General features: G+C 40.6%; 2 protein-coding genes across 2 annotated transcripts; both read right to left on the bottom strand.

Moving 5' to 3' along the window:
• Positions 1 to 4,941: 4,941 nt before the first annotated feature.
• On the bottom strand, positions 4,942 to 7,735 carry LOC125012795 (nuclear factor 7, brain-like). Its single transcript, XM_047592939.1, has one exon. The coding sequence runs from the start codon at positions 7,617 to 7,619 to the stop codon at positions 6,204 to 6,206; it is 1,416 nt and encodes a 471-aa protein (XP_047448895.1). The 5' UTR covers positions 7,620 to 7,735; the 3' UTR covers positions 4,942 to 6,203.
• A 3,336-nt stretch (positions 7,736 to 11,071) lies between these two features.
• On the bottom strand, positions 11,072 to 13,331 carry LOC125012832 (testis-expressed protein 43-like). The gene is made up of 4 exons (XM_047593008.1): positions 13,266 to 13,331; positions 11,682 to 11,790; positions 11,426 to 11,601; positions 11,072 to 11,318 (listed from the first exon to the last, which is right to left on the bottom strand). The coding sequence occupies exons 1-4, from the start codon at positions 13,298 to 13,300 to the stop codon at positions 11,273 to 11,275; spliced, it is 366 nt and encodes a 121-aa protein (XP_047448964.1). The 5' UTR covers positions 13,301 to 13,331; the 3' UTR covers positions 11,072 to 11,272.
• Between the last annotated feature and the right edge of the window lie 8,090 nt (positions 13,332 to 21,421).

The raw sequence follows: 21,421 nt of genomic DNA, 5'->3' as shown, positions 1-21,421 counted from the left end.
CCTAAGTGCAGAGCGTCCAACCACCAAAGGGACAGCGCCCCCACTGGTAGAAAGGAACAGCCCCACGCGTGGCAGGCCCCCACGAGGAAACACTGGAGAACTAAAACAGTAAGATATTAAAATAAGTAGATAAAATAAAATAACTAAAAGACCCTTGGTCCCATAAGAACAGGTTATGAAAGTAATTAAATAAAACAAGTTAAAATAAGTCATGTAAAACAACCTAAAAATAAACATACTGTGATGAAAACAGCGGCTGAAGAAAAAAATCAATGATCCAGGTGCATCAACGGTTAAAATCTGTTGAGGTAAAATATTCGACCTGATGTCATTGATTTTACTTCTGACGTGATTCTCACAAACGGCGTCGTTAAATAATTTGGAGGATCTATTAAAATTAAAGAGTTTAGCATATGGTCTAATGTGGAGAAAAGGAATTTGGGGTTGTTTTATTGTCTGTAATTAGTTGTTGGAAGTGTAAAATTCTGGCCTGTTTGACTGAGTTATTGTAAGTTTTGAGGAGTTCCCGTAATATTTCATGATGAATAGTTAGCTTTGTTTTCCTCCATCTCCTCTCAGCTATCCTGCAGATTCTTTTCAAATGTTTCTTCATTTCTCCACGGTGGTGTAGGTCTTGGTTTTAAAGTTTTTGTTACCAATGGAGCCAATGAGACCTGACTTTAGTTTGTTGTTTTCATCTACTACTAAACTAAATTATTTGCCATCACATCATGATTTATTTCCCAGTTCTGTTTTCTTACTTTGTGTTTTTTTTCTGTTTTGAGGATTTTAATTCCTCTTTATCCATCTCTGAGTCCAGAGGAATGTTGTGTTTAATAAAAGAATAGTTTTTATTTCATCTGCTCTGACTAAACTTAGCATTTAGTAAAATCTCATCAGTAATAAATCAGTGAAAAATCTGTGCTTCACCTTGTACTGATGCAGATTTATTTTGCTTTAGTGGAGACGTGACGACCTGACGATTCTGCTGCAGCCATCATTTATGTTTCTGTTGCCCAGTAGAGAAAGAAGTCCTGTAAACTTGTTTTAGTTCCAGGATTATTTGCAGCTCCTCTAAACAAAGTGTAGTTAAATCAGAGGCTGCAGAATTCCAGCTGGAGAAGGAAACTTGATTTTTTCTCTAGACTGCTGCTGTTTGTGCTTGTGTTTGCTGTTACTCTTAAAGCAGAACCTCAGTCGTAGGAACGTGTCAAATATTTGTGCTTTAATTAAGTCCTGGTTTGAAAAGAGAAACACATAATGTGACAGTTTAAAGGTTTAATGAGGAGAATTCATGGTAGAAATGATCAAACACTCCTGCAGTGAAGTGCTCTACAGTTGACATGAATTCATGGGTTTAACTGCTCCTGTGTTGCAGCAGGATTTGCAGAATTGTGATGTGACGTTTACTGTGTCTCTATGTCCTAATAATCTGGTTTCTCCACAGGCTGGGATCACCTGGAAGAAAATGAGAGCTTGGTTTCTCCTTGACAGAGAAGATGGCGAGCCAGCATCCATCAGACGCCACTGGGCCAGATGGTCCCGTCCTCAACTCTCCATCAGTCCAGTTCTCCAGTGTGGTAGGACGGCTAAAGCCTCACTTCCTCCTCCTCGACTTTTTGTCAGACTCAACTAAAAGTGACTGAATTTAGCTGAAGCAAAAAACCTTGAAGGGAAACTTAAGTGTTGTCACATTTTCCAGACATTTGGTCCCACACACAAACTAAACTGGAATCATCTCTGAGCTTCATGTTTGACGTGTGAAGCTCAGCTGAAACGTGTTTATTGCTGCACTGAAGACTAATCTGTCCACTGGCGTCAATCCATTGGAAGTAGAAAGGACCCTGTGGCTCCAGCTGCTCACTGTGTCTCTTCAAACACCTCCCACTCACTTAGATACTGGTTCAATACACTCAAGTCCTCTGAAGGAACCTGTAATGTGTCAGCTGTTTCCAGCGGAATAATCAATAACTCTAGTCACTCATGTGGCTCAGAGCTCCCTGCAGCGTCGGCCATGTTTGTTGACTGTCAGAGTCGCCGTAGAAACCCTCCCCCCAGTGCATTATGGGGCTTGGGTAGGATTTACAAGGACAGACCCTGGGAGTGAAGCTCTCAGCTGTTGGTACCAACTGGAGTCTCAGTTAGATTCTACGAGACACGACTGAAGATTTACAATAAATACTCAGGTAGCAGCAGGACAGTGACTTTCTCAGTATATTACTGGATCTGACGACAAAAACGTACATTTTCAACATTTCCTTGTTGTGTTAAAATAAAAACAAATAATTATATTCACTGTAGAACATAAATAGTTTCACAGGAATTATATGTCTAGAGTCAGTGTTGTTAGTAGTAACAGACAAACTGACACTAAATAACTCCCATGTGACCTGAATGCATTAACAACAAGTGAATTTAACCAAATCTGACCAGTGACAGCTCTTTAACACAGAATGAATCGAACAGGAAAGAGGAAGGAAAACAAATCTCCAACTTCTGTTCAAATGGTAAAGTCCTAAATCACACACTAGCCAGGTAGTCAACTCGACTCATCATACAATGAATGAATGAAACTTAACTATTATGTTACGTAACTTAGCTGAGCTAGTAAGACCTGTCCAGTCCCTGCCCTTGCTTCCAATCATTCAATGAGAAATGCTCTGGTGCCCTGAACTGCCCAAACTGAAGTGTGCATTGTACACATGCAGCAGTTGACCAGTCCACAACACTGCGGGCCATGTCCTGCTTGGCTGTGCTCCACTGAGCAGAAACAGAGACGCAGCGTCAGGCACAACAAACTATTCACAACTACACTACAAAAAGTGGCTACATAGGAAATTGCGTTCATCAAATGTGGACATTTCATTGGGGACCAAGTGTATTATTTCTTAATTTATGCGCAACAACATGTTTGGCACAGGAAAACTTGTAACTTGCTTATAATCAAAATACTGAGCTCTGGTGGGACCGTGCCCTTAATGCAAAGAAACCACTGCACCTAAATGCGCCTTCTACTACTGCTTGATCCTCACTCGGGTCACAGGGATTGCTGGAGCCTATCCCAGCTGCCAACGGGCGATAGGTGGGTTGACAGCCTATCACATCAATCAGTTTAACAAGGCTCTTCAGAGGTGGGAGGAAACCTAAGTACCCGGAGAAAAACCCACAAAAAACACTGGGAGACATCAGTGAGGGATCAGCCTAACCACTGAGCTGTTGTACCGCCCTTAAATACATAGATAACAAGTAAATTTAATCAAATCTGACCAGTGGCAGCTCTTTAACACAACATTTAAAATGGAAAACATGAATGAAAACAAATTCTCTTTTACCAACACATAAAAACCACTGGAAAAAAACACTTTTTTGTCTTAAAATCATGTCTTTTAGAGACATTACTTAGTTAAAGGAAGTTAAATACATGAGAAGAAGTGACCGGACACACTGAGCATCTTTGTTAGAAGCCAAGAGAGCGTCATTCAGATTAAAGTATCATCAAAGTATTTACTGAACAACATGAGACTGTGTTCTGTTATAATCCATTAAACATGAGCAGAATATCAACAATTCTAGGTTCGACTCCTGGCTGGCTCGCCACTTATGTTAACTTCGAAGTTCCTCCAGGGAATAAATTAAGTATTGGTATTTGTAAAGTATTTCTATTCTTATCTAGGACCGGAGATGCCAACCAAGTGTGACAGGCGTTGAAGGAGAATTTTGTCGGTGTTTGTGGTGTTGAAGGCTAGTCTGTGGTCTAAACAAATTTAGATGGAGCATTTTCATCATCCGCAGCACTAGTCAGTCTTAAAAGAGCTGTCTCTGTGTGATGATGACTTTAAAGAGAAATGAACCTCGAATGATTGTCACAGAAAAACAAACATCTTTGAACATCACAGAGAAATCTTACTTTCTGATTATGGAACCAGTGATTTTGGCAGCACCAGCTTCGCCAATCCTGAGATATGGGAAGAGTTTCTCAGTGAAAGTGTCTCTGTGAGTGTAGATGTGAGTCATGTCTTCAGGGTTGTAGAAGGACAACTCCCCCCTTGTCATAGTCCAACTGGACTCCTCTGGAGATCCTTCTTCAAGTCTTCTTAAGTCAAGTCTTATCACCATTGGTGTATTTTCCATCACCATTTTCCATCACCATGCCATAAACACCGGGGCTTGGGTAGGATTACAAGGACCTACTTCTAATAAATTGCACTCTTTAACTTGATGTAACTTGTGCTATAAGAGGGTTGCTTTCTTTGAAAACACTCAGAAGTAGCCGCAGATGAGACGGAATGTTTACTCGACCTCCTCAATGGTGGCTCTCAGCTGTTGGTCCCAACTGGAGTCTCAGTTAGATTCTATGAGAAACAACTGAAGATTTACAATAAATACTCAGGTGGCAGTAGGACAGTGACTTTCTCAGCATATTCAGCATCATTACTGCATGAACAGTTTGAATGTTGGAACATCTTTTATTTGTTGCCCTCTTGTGGTCAAATTGGGAACAACACTTCTATATTTAAAGCGGATGAAAACATAAAATTTGCTGGAATCAGAAAAGATTTTATTTACTTTGTTAAGTCATGTCCATTAACAATAAGCATTTGTTTATTTAAACAACTTTTTTCTGAATATGAAACAAGTGCTTAGAATCTCTCTTTCTCAACATCGTGTTGTTCCAGGTTTGCAGGTACATTTTAATATTTCTTACTACTCTGTCTGATATGAGCTCAAAGATGTGGGCTCTACAGAATCCTGATGAACTCACAACCAAAAACATGCAGGGAACAATTAAATAAACTACAATAACAGAACAAAAACACAATGCTCACATTGATCATGGACTTTCTCATGTTGACGTAAATGTAAAAATGAAATGACTGTAGCTGCTCCCAAAGCTTTTCTTCTGGTCAGACGGATAAAACCACGCTTCCAACTGATGTTTGACTGTTTTATTGTCTTTCTTTCATACTTCAAGTACAAAGATAATGACCTCAAACACCTCCAAATGAAATTACAATTCACATGTTTAACACCTATGTAAGAAGTAATAAAGAAGAAATAAAGAAATTGGCACATTTTCAGTGGCAGCTACATGAGTAAAGTCCCGGTTATGAGATGCTTCTGTTAACCAGCTGTTAGAGGTATCAGTTTACTACCAAGTACACATGCACTGTAGTCATATTGTTTTCTATTGAGACAAAAGTGAAGTTTAAAATAATTTCTCCTAGATTTGATGATAGAAAAACACCCTGATAGCAATGATATCATGCACAGAGATGCCACTGAACTCACTGAACAACCCTTTGACTAGAACTGGACGAACAGTTGATAGAAATACCACAAAGCAACAAAATACTACGGATTACCACTTCAGAAAAAGAACATTGACTGTTTCATTTAAACTATATGTCCAATTCTATTATCGTCCACATTATAGAATCCATAAAAATGACTAAACTGGCTATCATGCATCAAACCTGACAATAGATCAAGAAGGGGTGTGGCATATTGTTGGAAAGCTCTGTTAGGGGAAAACAATGGTGCTGTCTGTTTTCTGTAGTTCCACCATATACCCACTAGATGGAAGCAAAGGACCACGTATTGATGCAAAATATTCAATAAAGCACATGTGGACAGTTGTATTTGTAGTTTTAAAGCCGAGTCTTCATTAGCACAAAAACACCACACACTCTGTTTATGACCTATTTACAGGAAGTTAATAACATGAAAACAAGTGTATGGACACACTGAGCATGTTTAGCCAAGAGAGCGTCATTCAGATTACAGTATGATCAGAGTATTTACTGAACAACATGAGACTTTATTCTGTTATAATCTATTAAACATGAGCAGAATATCAACAACATGAAGTTACATCCTACAAAAACTAAACACAACTAAATCATTGATGGCAACCACACAACATCATTCATTTCAGACAGTTGGATTAACAGTTTCTGTGAACCAAGGAAATAAATCAGTTCTGCTGTAGAATAAAATAAGAACAAGGATAAAATAACTCTTCAGTAGAGGAAAAAAAAACTTTCAGAATAATCTAATCAAATCTTATTTCAAAAGTGACTGTTAATTTTTCGAGAACAAATCAATCGAAACTATCACTGTTGTGTGATGATGACTTTACAAAGAAATGAACCTCGAATGATTGTCACAGAAAAACAAACATCTCTGAACATCACAGAGAAATCTCATTTTCTGATTTTGATATCAGAGGTTTTGTCAGCATCAGTTTTGTAAATACCGAAACATGGGAAGAGTTTCTCAGTAAAAGTGTCTCTGTGAGTGTGGATGTGAGTCATGTCTTCAGAGTTGTAGAAGGACACCTCCCCCCTGTCATAGTCCAGCTGGACTCTGATCCTCTGGAGACTCTTCTCTACTGTCACAGTCTGACCAACAACATCAGAGTATTTTCCATCACGATACCTTAAGCGCCAGATTCCAGATTTTGGTGAAGCTGATCTCTCTCCCTTCCTGTCAACTGACTCTTTAACTAAACCAACATTCCAACAAGGATGATCTCCCACCTCCACCTCCCAGCTGTGTTTCCCTGAACTGAAGCCCTCAGAGCCCAGAACATCAGCAGAATAAGTGTTTCTCTCTGGATTGTCAGGAAGCTGCTGCTTTGTGTCTCCACGTCTCACACTGGTCAGATCATCAGACAGATAGAGCCAGGGGTTTGCAGTGTTTGGGTCCAGAATGACAGGACTGAAGTGGACCTTCTCCTCCATCTTCTCCCAGACTCTGAAGGCCAGGTTGCCCAGGTGTTTGGCCACATCTATCAGGGCTCCTGAGACCAGCTGTGGATCTGACAGTGAGCACTGGGCTCTGGCTCTGGTCTGAGTGGCTTTATAACTGCTGAGGAATGGCACCTGGTGTTTCTGCAGCTCTTCTTCAACAGCAGAGATACTGTCTGACAGAGAGGAGATCTGCTCCTGAATCCTCTTCATCTCTCTGCTCACAGTCTTCCCTTTCTGCTCCTCTTCCTCCCTCAGAGCTGCCAGTCTGGACTCCTCTTCCTCTTTCAGGAACTGGTGGAGCTTGTTGAACTCTGCTCTGATCTGCCTCTCTGTGGACAGCAGCTGCTTCTTGGAGTGTTGAATCACCTCATTGTATGTTTTCTCCACTTGTTTGTATTTGTTCCTCTTGTCCCTCAGAGACTTTAAGTCAGATTTCAGCTGCTCCTTCATGTCACTGACTGCTTGTTCTATAGGAACCACTTTGTGATTGTGGTGGAGAGACGAGTCACAGACAGGACACACAGCTCTCTGCTCACTCTCACAGAACAGTTTAGACTCTTCTTTGTTTTTACTACAAACCACCATTAATGACTTCTCTTTTCCCTTTTCTGTCTCAGATGATCCAGATTTCTGTCTTCCAGCAAAGGAGTCAGCCAGTTCTTTCAGTGTAAAGTTCACCAAAGGAGGATCTTTTGAGGATTTTCTTTTGCAAATAGGACAGTTTTTGTTTTTAGCTTGTTCCCAGAATTTCTGCAGGCAGCTTGAACAGAAGTTGTGGTTGCAGCTCAGAGACACAGGATCTCTGAAAGTCTCTGAACACACATGGCAGCTCAGAAAACTTTCAACAAGAGCAACTTTCTCAGCCATTTGTAACTGAAGTAGTTTCAACAGCAGGACTCACCAATGTACAGTCTCTTCACTTTTCCTCTTAAAATCCTCCAAATATGTGTTTTCCAGCAGAGATCGTACACCCTGTAAACTGTAGTCCCGGTTTCAATCTACTTTCAATCTCTTTCTTTTACGTCACTCAGGTGAATTTATTACCTGTCAGACGAGGTAAACTGTTATTTTATCTCCAGCAGATGGCGCCATGACGTCCTCTACAGCTGAATATTCTGCTTTTATTTTAGTACAAATCAGTTTCTTTGTTTGTTCACATGTTGCTCACTCTTTAATATTTAATCTCTTTTTTTAATTTTTAATACTTAAGAAAGCATTCAGGTCCTTAATCTCATAGAAATACTAAACATTTAAAAGGGTGAGGTTTGTGCTTCAGTCCTCCAGGGAGGAGTTAATATTTCCAGTTGTCTTAAATCTCACAGTAAACCAGTTTGACTACATTTCTTCTTCATGAGTTGTAACAGGAAACATTTTTTACCAACAAGTCATAATGAATTAAAACAACAACACGACTAAACAGACTTTTTATCTGAGGATAAACTTTGAGTTTTTTTGTTGTCTATATGTCAATTACTGAAGTTCATCTGTCAATAATGAGTCTGCTTAGTTCATTCACAGTGAGAGGATAAAGACCTGAGTAGGGACAGAGTCTGTTCATATTATGGTCCACAGGGAAGTGTCCTTTAAACCTTTTCTATCAATCAAACTTTATTTGTATAGAACTTTTCCTGTAAAGATGCAACACATAAAGTGCTTCACACCAATAAAAACATAGAACATTACACCAAGAAACGGAATCAAGGACCCGCGCCCCCACATGTACACATACAGACACATATAGACACATTACACATACACAAGCGCACACACGTCCACACTCACACCAGAACACACACTAAAAGTTGTCAGTGAGACATGGCTGGACACTGAGGCTTAAGGCATGGAGGACGCTACCTGTGGGGAGGGGGCCTGTCCACGCCGAGGGGGGTCCCAGCCCTTAACCATAGGGGAGAGACGGGCCCCACACCTAAGTGCAGAGCGTCCAACCACCCAAGGGACAGCGCCCCCACTGGTAGAAAGGAACAGCCCCAAGCGTGGCAGGCCCCCACGAGGAAACACTGGAGAACTAAAACACTAAAACAGTAAGATTTTAAAATAAGTAGATAAAATAAGTAAAAATAAAATAACTAAAAGACCCTTGGTCTCATAAGAATAGGTTATAAAAGCAATTAAATAAAACAAGTTAAAATAAGTCATGTAAAACAACCTAAATATAAATCAACTGTGATAAAAACAGTGGCTGAAGAAAAAAATCAGTGATCCAGGTGCGTCAACGGTTAAAATCTGTTGAGGTAAAATACTCGACCTGATGTCATTGATTTTACTTCTGACGTGGTTCTCACAAAGGGCGTCGTTAGATAATTTAGAGGATTTATTAAAATTAAAGAGTTTAGCATATGGTCTAATGTGGAGAAAAGGAATATGGGGTCGTTTTTATTGTCTGTAATTAGTTGTTGGAAGTGTAAAATTCTGGCCTGTTTGACTGAGTTATTGTAAGTTTTGAGGAGTTCCCGTAATATTTCATGATGAATAGTTAGCTTTGTTTTCCTCCATCTCCTCTCAGCGATCCTGCAGTTTCTTTTTAAATGTGTCTTCATTTCTCCACGGTGGTGTAGGTCTTGGTTTTAAAGTTTGTGTTACCAATGTAGCCAATGAGCCCTGACTTCAGTTTGTTGTTAAAATCATTAATGATAAAATCACAGGATGCTGGTAAAATCTCTGCAGGAGTGCTCTGTAGAATCTGGATAAAATTTGCAGCCACTTCAGGAGTAAGGTCGCGTTTCCTCACCGTTCTCACTGGCGCCACCTGCTGGTTAAACCTGGCGATGTTAAAAAAAACACAGAAATAAAAACAGAGCCAGATCCCCCACAGAGGACACACCCACGGACAGACCACAGGATATGACCAGGTCCAGGGTGCGCCCCCTGCCGTGGGTCGGCTGCATGATGTTGGTTAAAATCAAAGCATTGTAAAATGTTTAAAAGTTCTGTGGACATAGAGTCCAAGGAGACATCCACGTGTAGATTAAAATCACCAGTTATTATAACCCTGTTATATGACGTATGGATAGATGATAACAGATGTGAAAAGTCGCTGATGAAGGAGGCGGTGTAATGGGGTGGTCTGCAGATGGTGACACAGAGGATAGGTGGGCTGCTAAAAACAAAGGCATGATACTCAAATGATGTGTAACTGTCAAAAAGAACCTCATTTGAGAACATGTTATTTTTTGTAACTGATGCCGTCCCTCCTCCTTGTCTGTCCCCCTGGTGGAAAAGAAAAAAATAAAATTTGGTGGGGAAGCGTCAGTGAGAACAGGGCATCGGTGCCAAACCATGTCTCTGTAAGAAGAAGGCAGTCCAGGTTATTATCTAAAATTACATCATGAACAGTGAACGATTTGTTCACCAGAGAGTGAACATTCAGCACAGCCTTTTAATGTCTGCGCTCATCATGTTGCTTTAGTGGAATGTTAAAAACGATGTTTGATCTAAAAACTGCCCTGTGTCGTGTTCGTCTGTGTGTAATGATTGTTGGGATTGTGTGGATATTGTCCTGTTGTTCTGGGGTCAGTGGGGAGGGGTTGTGTAAAGTGTGTGTGGATGCAGTGGAGAAGGGTGTGTCTGTGGAGGAGAGTCAGGAGGTGGAGTGAACAGTCAGGTTGATGTTGATGGATAAAAGTCGTGAACCCTCCTGGTTTGGATGGAGGCCATGCTGTTTAAAAAGGCTGGGCCTGTTTAAAAACAATGAGCCAATAAGATGAACCTCCAACCTGTTAGTTCCAGTCTCTTAGTCTCTTTCCAGCTCCAGTCCCAGTATCAGTTAGCTCCCTGCCTTTCCTAGTATCAGATAATACTTTACCTTCAGCTTTTTGAACCAGTTGCACGTCCCAGTTCCTGAGTTGTCCAACCACCTGACTACTAGCTTCATGTCTACTTCATCCTATGAGGCAGCCACCCTCTCACCTGCACCACATGTGGTTTGAATGGACCTGCTTAGTGTCCAGCCTGCTAGCTATGAGCCTCCCCACCATCCTGTTCCAGTTCCTGAGTCAGATAGCAATCATCCTGATAGCCCTCAGCCCGACTTATTTAACTCTCTGCATGATTCCACCTCATCCAAATCCCATGAGTCACCTTTCAGGGGATCTAGACCTTCAGGACGTCTCCCTCTAGGAAGCGAGGCTACCGACTTCCTCTGAGCTCCACATCTGCCAGTATCCTGGTGTTAGCCTTAGAGCCAGCTAGCTTCCAGACTGCTAGCCTCCAGCCTCTCTTCAGTCAGCTAGCTCAGTATCGTTGAGGAAGTTTCTTTCTTAGAGTGAACTCACAACATCAAGTGTCTTTCACAGATGTTTATTCCAATAATCCTCACATATGCATCAAGGTGTCAAGATAAAAATAAGCTGAAAAAGAGTTGAATTCATCACTCAGTCAAGAGGAATGATGGAAACTGATTCACTGGTTCACAAAACTATTATTGATGAGATTTGTGTTGCAGCTGAAACCACGTTAAACACGTGTGTGTGAAGTGTTTGTGGTGAAGGACTGATCTGTCCTCAGGTTTGGTAAAGCCGTCTGGTCGTCACCACAGAGCTGTTGTACCTGCAAGAAAACAGCAGCAGATGCTTCACTTGATTTTCAGCAAATCATCAGAAATATCTTCATTTAGGTTCCTGAACGCAGCATCTGAGCTGAATGAGCTGCTTCACCTGGAGAAGTGGGAGGAGTGATGAGCTGTCAGTCCTGTCTGGCTGAGAGGAGCCCAGGAGGAGGAGGAGGAGGAGGAGGTCTGGGTGGAGCGCTGACTGTGGCAGAGACGCTCCCGACCACAAAAACACAAAGACTCCTCCAGAGGAAGCACAGGGATCCCAGCCAGAGCTGCGTTCTGAACCACACATTCACACACAGTCAGTCTGACTGCACAGTCTGCAGGGAGGTGCGTTTGTTTCCTCCACTGGCGCCTACCTTCATCAGCAGCCTCTGGTTCTTCATGTCCTGTTTCCATGGCATCACGTACAGTTTGGGGATCATGGGATGTCCGGCTGAGAACGTTGGGATGTGGGAGCGGGAACGTCTGGGAGGGAACGTGACAGTTGGTGTGGATTTCAGATTTCAAACGTTAGGAAGTAGTCCAACAACAGTCTGATTATTTTCAACTCACCACCATGTGTTTTTTCTTCATTAAATGGAAAGAAACTAAATTATTTTCCATCACATCATGATTTATTCCTCCAATCTGCTTTCTTAGGTTATGGTTCTTGTCTTTAACAAGAGAAATTTAGTTTCTCTGAAATATAACATAGAAAAATATAAATATTTTTCATAAAAATCATGGTTTTTAGATGGAATATTCTGTTTTAATTCCTCTTTATCCATCTCTGAGTCCAGAGGAATGTTGTGTTTAATAAAAGAATAGTTTTTATTTCATCTGCTCTTAATAAACTTAGCATTTAGTAAAAACTCATCAGTAATAAATCAGTGAATAATCTTTGCTTCACCTTGTACTGATGCAGATTTATTTTGCTTTAGTGGAGACGTGACGACCTGACAATTCTGCTGCAGCCATCATTTATGTTTCTGTTGCCCAGTAGAGAAAGAAGTCCTGTAAACTTGTTTTAGTTCCAGGATTATTTGCAGCTCCACTAAACAAAGTGTGGTTAAATCAGAGGCTGCAGAATTCCAGCTGGAGAAGGAAACTTGATTTCTTCTCTAGACTGCTGCTGTTTGTGCTTGTGTTTGCTGTTACTCTTAAAGCAGAACCTCAGTCGTAGGAACGTGTCAAATATTTGTACTTTAATTAAGTCCTGGATTGAAAAGAGAAACACATAAATGTGACAGTTTAAAGGTTTGATGAGGAGAATTCATTGTTGATATGACCAAACTCTCCTGCAGTGAAGTGCTCTACAGTTGACATGAATTTGTGGGTTTAACTGCTCCTGTGTTGCAGCAGGATTTAGAGAATTGTGATGTGACGTTCACTGTATCTCTATGTCCTAATAATCTGGTTTCTCCACAGGCTGGGATCACCTGGAAGAAAATGAGAGCTTGGATTCTCCTTGACAGAGAAGATGGCGAGCCAGCATCCATCAGACACCACTGGACCAGATGGTCCCGTCCTCAACTCTCCATCAGTCCACTTCTCCAGTGTGGTAGGACGGCTAAAGCCTCACTTCCTCCTCCTCGACTTTTTGTCAGATTCAACTAAAAGTGACTGAATTTAGCTGAAGCAAAAAACCTTGAAGGGAAACTTAAGTGTTGTGACATTTTCCAGACATTTGGTCCCACACACAAACTAAACTGGAATCATCTCTGAGCTTCATGTTTGACGTGTGAAGCTCAGCTGAAACGTGTTTATTGCTGCACTGAAGACTAATCCATCCACTGGCATCAATTCATTGGAAGTAGAAAGGACCCTGTGGCTCCAGCTGCTCACTGTGTCTCTTCAAACACCTCCCACTCACTTAGATACTGGTTCAATACACTCAAGTCCTCTGAAGGAACCTGTAATGTGTCAGCTGTTTCCAGTGGAATAATCAGTAACTCACTCACTCATGTGGCTCAGAGCTCCCTGCAGCGTCGGCCATGTTTGTTGACTGTCAGAGTCGCCATAGAAACCCTCCCCCCAGTGCATCATGGGGCTTGGGTAGGATTACAAGGACAGACCCTGGGAGTGAAGCTCTCAGCTGTTGGTCCCAACTGGAGTCTCAGTTAGATTCTACGAGACACGACTGAAGATTTACAGTAAATACTCAGGTAGCAGCAGGACAGTGACTTTCTCAGCATATTACTGCATCTGATGACACAAATATTAAATTTTCAACATTTCCTCCTTGTGTTAAGAGAAAAAATAATTATATTGACTGTAAAACATTAATAGTTTCACAGAAATCAAATGTGTAGGAGTCAATGTTGTTGGTAGAAACTGACAGTGGAATAAACTGACACTAAATAACTCCCATGTGACCTGAAAGCATCAACAACAAGTGAATTTAACCAAATCTGACCAGTGACAGCGCTTTAACACAGAATGAATCTACAATAGAACAGGAAAGAGGAATGAAAACAAATATTAGAGAAAAGTTTATTTCAAAATAGAACTTCATTCCTCAAAATAAAATCAGATCAGTGAATCTGTTTATATATTTATTTTCACAAACAGTTACATTAACACATGTATAAATTAAAGAAAAACAGTAAAAAAAATTTTAAAATTCAAAATGAATAAAAAATAAATTTTTAGACCCTCTTGTGGCCCAAATTTGGGAAAAACCCAATTTTCCCTTTTAAAAACGTGAATAATAAAAATAAAACTTAAAGTTTTCTTTTACAATCAAAAAAATCTTATTTACTTTTTTAATTTAAACTTTTTTAACAATGACCTTTTGATTTTTTTAAAATTTTTTTTTTCTAAATGCCCCACAATAAATAAGAGCAAGGGGTTTTGAAAACTTTTAAAAAATCGCCTTTTTCCCACAAATAGAATATCATCTTACAAACCGGGGTACACATGTACTGAAGTCCCCTTGCATTTTCTGATTAACAAAAATTAAATTTAAGATTTTTCCTTTTTCCGATTAAATGAAGAAATCACCCTAAATTCTGAACTCATTCAACACCTTAACCAAAACGGACCAAAAATTGATAGGAAAAAAAATTTTACGGGTTTTATTTAACCTAAAGGTCAAATTCCTATTGTTTTTCCCCATTATAGAATCCATAAAAAAAAACTAAACTTCCCGACCCAGGCATAAAACCCGACGAGAAACAAAAAAGGATTTTGGCACAAAGCTCGTTATGGAAAACAATGGGCCGTTTTTTTTCCCGTATTTTCCACCATAAACCCACTAATGGAAGAAAAGGGCCCAAACCATGTTAAAAAAGGGGCCTCGGGGGATTCAAATTTTTCCCAAACAAAAATGCAAATAATTGAACAAAAAACACTTTGAACATTTTTTTGAAAGTTTTAAAGCTGAATTTTACAAAAATTATAAACAAAAACACCACACACTCTGTCATTTCCGACAGTTTTCTGTAAAACCAAAGGGAAATAAATAATTTCCCTGATGAAAGGATAAAATTAGAACAATCAATCAACAAAATGATTTTACTTTACTAAACCACTAAAAATTCTCATTAGAACTTTTAAAGGAAAAAAAAAACCCAACTTTTGGGGGGGAAAAAGATTTTTAAGGGGTCTTTTAGTGAAAAGATTTTTTAAGTCTTTTAGGGGAAAAGGGTTTAAAAAACAGCCGGGGAAAAAAAAACTTTGATTCGAAATAGTTCTTTTTCCCAAAATTAAAAAATTAACATTTTTTTTTTAAATTTAAAAATGTTCAGACCCTTTTAACCACGGGGTTTAGGTCTACAAGGTTTTAATTTTTGCAAAATTCAAAAAAAATTCTTTAAAAAATTACAACCAACCTTCAAGCAAAATGAAAAAGTTTTTTTAGGGGAAACTATCACTGTTGTGTGTGATCCTTTACAGAAAAATTTGGGACCGGAATGATCTTCACAGAAAAACAAACCTGCTGAACACACAAGAAATCTCACTTTCTGATTTTTATTTTAAAGGTTTTTTGGGCCGCACCAGCTTTCCCAAAAAAAATGGGGGAAGAGTTTCCCAGTGAAAGTTCCTGTGAGTGCAATTTTGAGTCAGGGTTTCAGAGTTTAAAAGGGACCCCCCCCCCCGGGTCATAGCCCAAACTGGACTCTAAAATCCTTTTTTCTGAGACCTCTTTTTCCTACTGTCACAGCCCTGCCCATTAACATTACTGAATTTTTCCATCAAAAATGCCAAAACCGCCAGATTCCAGATTTTGGTGAAGCTAACCCTCCTCTCTTCCTGTCAACTGACTTTTTAAAGCTAAACCAACCCCCAGCTGGGAGATCTCCCACCTCCACCCCCCAGCTGTTTTTCCCTGAGCTGAACCCCCTCGACCCCAAGAACACTGTTATACTTAGTGTTTCTCTCTGATTGTCGGGAAGCGCTGCTTTGTGCCCTCCGCATCTCACACGGGCAAAATCATAAACAGATAGAGCCAGGGATTTTTGAAAGTTTTTTGGGTCCAGAATGACGGGAAATGAAGTGGGACCCCTTTCCCTCCATTTTCTCCCAAAACCCCTGAAGGCCAGGTTGCCCGGGGTGTTTGGCCACATCATAGGGCCCTAGACCACTGAAAATCGGGACAGTGAGCACTGGGCTCGGGCTCGGGTCTGAGTGGCTTTATAACTGCTGAGGAAGGGGCACCTGGTTTTTTCTGCAGCCTTTTTCAAAAAGAAAGAGATACGTCTGAAAAGAGGGGGAAAATCGCTCCTGAACCCCTCTTAAATCTCTCTGCTCACAGTCTTCCCTTCTCTCCTCTTCCTCCTCAGACTGCCATTCGGACTCCTTTTCCCCTCTTTCAGGAACGGGTGGGGGCTTTTTGAACCCCTGCTCTAAACTCCCTCTCTTTGGACAGCGGGCTGCTTCGGGAGTGTCGAATCACCCCCCCAAATTTTGGTAGGGTTTTCTCCACTTGTTTGTTTTTGTTTCCCCCTTGTCCTCCAGAGACTTTAATTCAAAAATTTAAACGCTCCTTCATGAAACTGACTGCTTGTTCTATGGGAACCATTTTGGGATTGTGGGGAGAGAAAGTCACAGCCCAGGACACACCCCCGTTTTCTCTCACCCCCCCCACAGAACATTTGGGCCGTTCTTTGTTTTTTCCCTACAAACCCCCAAATTAATGACTTTTTTTTTTTCCCTTTTTCTGCCTCAGTTTTAACCAGATTTCTGTCTTCCAAAAAGGGAGTCAGACATTTTTCCTTAAATGAAAATTTCACATTAAAATTTATCTTTTGAGGATTTCCTTTTAAAAAATAGACATTTTTTTGTTTTTAGCTTTTTCCCAGATTTTCTGCAGGCAGCTTGAAAAAGAATTTGTGGTTCCCAGCTCAGAAAAAGGGGAAAAAAAAAATTTCCGGCCTGAACACACTTTGGCAGCCAAAAAATTTAAAACAAGAGCAATTTTCCCCACCATTTGTAACTGAAGTATTTTCAACACCGGGACTCCCCAAATGTACAGTCCTTCATTTTCCTCAAAAAACCCCAAATATGGGTTTTCCTCGAGATCACGAAACCCCCCTGAAGGGGGCGTCTGAGCCTGATCTAAATCTACTTTAAATTTCTTTTTTTACGTCACTCAGGTAAATTTTTATTCCCCGTAAATAAAGCGAAGTATCAAAAAAAACCCAGCAATGGCGCCATAACGCCCTCCACATTTTTAATATTCTGCTTTTATTTTAGTCAAATCATTTTCCCTTGTTCTGTTACGTGTTGGCCCACTTTTTAATATTTAATGTCTTTTAAATTTTCCCTTTTACTCAACAAAAAATTTAAAAGTCTTTCAGCTAAAAAAAAATACAAAAAACTTTAAAAAAACTTAAGGTTTGTGCTTCAGCCCCCAGGGAGGATTTTAATTTCCCAGTTGTCTTGAATCTCAGAGTAAACCCATTTTGACTACATTTTTTTCTTCATGATTGTGACAGAAGCTTTTTTCTACCAACAAGTCAGAATAATTAAAACAACAATACAAACCAAGCAATTTTTTAAATTTTGGGGATAAACTTTGATTTTTTTTTCAAGCCTATGGGTAAACTACTAAATTTTCATCTGTTAATAAGGGTCTGCTTATTTTCCTTCACAGTGAGGGGATAAAGACCTGAGTAGGGACAAAAGTCTTTTTCTTTTTAAGGCCCCACGGGGGAAGTGCCCTTTTTAAACCCTTTTTCTTTACTTAAATTTTATTTGTATAAAAATTTTTCCCCAAACAAAGATGCAACCCCCAAAGTGCTTCACCCCAAAAAAAACTTTGAACATTAAAACCCAAGAAAAAAGAATCAAGGACCCGCCCCCCCCAAATGTACACTTTACAAGACCCCCATATAGACACTTTACACATAAAAAACCCCCCGCACACACGCCCAAACACTCACAACCAGAAAACCACAAAAAAGTTGTCAATGAAAAATTCGGGACACTGAGGCTTAACCCTTTGGGGGACCAAAACCCCCTTTTGGGGGGGGGGCCTTTTCCACCCCCGAGGGGGGTCCCACCCCTTAACCATGGGGGAGAAAGGGGCCCCACACCCTAAGTGCAGAGGGGTCCAACCCCCCAAGGGACACCCCCCCCACTGGTAGAAAAAAACAGCCCCAACCCGTGGCAGGGCACCCCCACGAGAAACACTGGAAACTAAAAAACTAAAACAAAAGATTTTAAAAATAAGTAGATAAAATAATAAAAAAAAAAAAACAAAAAAACCCTTGGTCTCATAAGAATAGGTTATAAAAGAAATTTAAAATAAAACAATTTTAAAATAATCATGTAAAACAACCAAAAATATAAATAAACCCTTGAAAAAAAAACCCGTGGTTGAAGAAAAAAATCAATGACCCCGGTTTCGTCAAGGGTTAAAATTTCTTTTTGGGGTAAAATACCCCCTGGTTTTAAAAATTTTATTTTCCCCCCCCTGACGGGGTTCTAAACAAAGGGCGTTGTTAGATAATTTAGAGGATTTTTTTTAAAATTTAAAAAGATTTTTAGCATATTTTCTAATGTGGAGAAAAGGGAAAAGGGGTCGTTTTTATTGTCTGTAATTAGTTGTTGGAAGAAAAAACTTTTTTGGCCTTTTTGACTAAATTATTGTCAAAATTTTGAGGGTTCCCGAATTTTTTTAATGATGAATTTTAACTTTTTTTTCCCCTTTTCCATCTCCTCTCGCGACCTGCAGTTATTTTTTTTTCAAATGTGCCCTTTCATTTCCCCAAAAGGGCCGTGTGGGCTTGTTTTTAAATTTTTTCTTTTACCAAGGGGCAACCTTTGACCCTGACTTCAGTTTGTTGTTAAAATCTTTTGATAATAAAATCACGGGACGCGGGGTAAAATCCTGCGGGAGTGCTCTTTAAACCGGGGATCAAATTTCCCAAGCCACTTCAGGAGAAAGGGCTTTTTTTCCTCACCTTTCCCCCACTGGCCCAAAACCTTTTTCCCTTTAAACCTGACGATTTTAAAAAAAAAAACAGAAGAAAACAGAACGCGAGACCCCAAAACAAAAAAGGGGAAGGGAACACCCAGGGAAAAGACCACAGGAAATGACCAGGTCCAGGGTGCCCCCCTCCCCGTCGGCCCGGCTGAAATAAAATTTTGGGTTTTTAAAACAAAGAAATTGAAAAATTTTCCCCAATGTTCTGGGACAAAGCCCCAAGGAACATCCACAGTAAAATTAAAATCCCCTTTTTTCTTATAAACCTTTTTAATATATTATGGTTAGTTTGAAACCAGATGGGGAAAAGTCGCTGATAAAAGGAGGCGGTGTAAAGGGGGGGTCTGTAAAAGGTGACAAAAAGAGGATAGGGGGGCTGCTAAAAAAAAAAAGGGAAAATACTCAAAAGAGGGGTAACTGTCAAAAAGACCCCCATTTTTAAACATGTTAAATTTTTTTTTCTAACTATGCAGTCCCTCCCTCCCCTTTTCGTCCCCCCTTTTGGGAAAAAAAAAGATAAAATTTTGGGGGGGAAGCTCATTTAAACAGTGCAAAGGTTTCCCCAAAACCCTGTCTCTGTAAGAATAAGGGATCCCCCGGTTTTTTAAAAAACAATTAAAATCATGAAAAGTGAACGATTTGTTCAAACCCGAGAGTGACATTCAGCACAGGGCCCTTTTTAAAGTCTGGCCCCATCAAGGCTTTTGTGGAAGTTTTAAAAAATTTTTTTGATCAAAAAACTGCCCTGTGTCGAGTTCGTCTGTTTGTAAAAGATTTTTGGGAATGGTGGGGGTATTTTTCCCGTTTTTTCTGGGGGCAGTGGGGAGGGGTTGTGTTTAAAAAGGGTGTGGATTCAAATGGAGAAGGGGGTTTCCCCGTGAGGAGAGTCAGGAGGTTGGGGTGAAAAGTCAGGTTTTTAAAGTTGATGGGTAAAAGCCTGAACCCTCCGGTTTTTGGGTGGAGGCCAAAAACCCCTTTAAAAAAAGGGGGGGCCTTTTTTAAAAACCCAAAGATCCAATAAAGATAACCCCAACCCCTTAGTTTCCCCGTCCCCTTAGTCTCTTTCCGCTCCCGCCCAGTACCGTTAGCCCCCGGGCCTTTCCTTTTATCAATAAAACAAACCCAGTTTACCCCAAACCAATTTCACTTCCCCCTTCCCCGATTTTTCCCAAACCCCCTGAACTCAACTCCATTTCTACTTTATCCTATGAGGGACCCCCCCTTCACCTGCACCACATGTGGTTTTTAATGGACCTGCTTTGTTGGGCCAGCCTTTCCCAGCTATGAGCCTTCCCACCATCCTGCTCCAGTCCCCTGAAATCAGAAAAGCAATCATCCTGAAAGCCCCCCACCTGACTTAAATTTAACCCCCTCTGCATGATTCCCCCCCTTTCCCAAAACCCGGGATCACCTTTCAGGGGTCTAAGATTTTAGGGCCCTCTCCCCTAGAAACAAGGCTACCGGGGCTTTTCCCTGAGCTCCACATCTGCCGTATCCTGGTGTTTTGCCTTTTAAACCAGCTAGCTTCCAGACGCCCAGCCTCCAGCCCCTCTTTATCATTTTGCTTTATAAATTTAGGAAGTTTTTTTTCTTTGATTGAACTCACAACATCAAGTGTTTTTTTCAAGTGTTTTTTCCCCAAAATCCTCACATAAAGCATCAAGGATCAAACTCCCAGAGATGAAAAGAAACTGAAAAAGAGTTGAATTCAACACTCAGTCAAGAGACTGAAGGAAACTTTTCACAAAACTATATCGATGGATTTTTTGGTTTTCAGCTGAAACCAAGTTAAACACGGGGTTTTGTGAAGTGGGTTTGTGGTGAAGGACTTTATCTGTCCTCAGGGTTTAAAAAAAGGGCCTTTTGGCGTCCCCCACAGAGGCCCGTTTGTACCTGCAAGTAAAACAGCGGCCCCGATGTTTTCCCCTTTATTTTCCCGCAATGCACAAAAAATATTTTCATTTAGGTTTCCCGAAAAGCAGCACGAGCTGAAAGAGCTGCCTTTACCTGGAGAAGTGGGAAAGGGGGATGAGCTGTCAGTTTCCCGTCTGGCTGAGAGGAGCCCCGGAGGAGGAGGAGGGGAGGGAGGAGGTCTGGGGGAGCGCTGGCTGTGGCAGAAAAGCTCCCGAAAAACCCCAAAAAAAACACCCCAAAGAAAATCCTCCCCGAGGAAGCACAGGGCCCCCCAGACGCGTTCAAACCACAAAATTCCCCAACAAGTCCCGTCTGACTTTCCATTTTGGGAGGGGGTGCTTTTTTTCCCCCCCCTGGCGCCTACCTTTACCAGCAGCCTCTGGTTCTTCATGTCCTGTTTCCCAAAGGCAAATTTTACGTACATTTGGGGGGTCATGGGATTCCGGCTGAAACGTTGGGATGTGGGGGCGGGAAAAGGGCCCGGGCGGGGGGAAAATGAAAATTAGTGTGGATTTAAAGATTTCAAATGTTGGAAATATTCCAACAAAAAGTCCGATTATTTTCACCTCATCAACAATTTTTTTTTTCTTCCCTTATTTAGAAAGAACCTAAAATTTTTTTCCATCACATCATGATTTATTTCCCCGTTCTGTTTTTTTTACCCCCCCCTTTTGGGTTTTTTTTTTTTTTTTTCCTTTTTTTTAAGGGTTTTTTTTTTTAATTTAAATTCCCCTTTTTCCATCCCCTGAGGGCCCGAGGAATGTTTTTGTT

This window comes from Mugil cephalus, chromosome 8 (assembly GCF_022458985.1).
Source record: "Mugil cephalus isolate CIBA_MC_2020 chromosome 8, CIBA_Mcephalus_1.1, whole genome shotgun sequence".
Taxonomy (NCBI): Eukaryota; Metazoa; Chordata; class Actinopteri; order Mugiliformes; family Mugilidae; genus Mugil; species Mugil cephalus.
The sequence above is the reverse complement of the archived record's forward strand: the minus strand, read 5'-3'. Positions and strand labels throughout refer to the sequence as shown.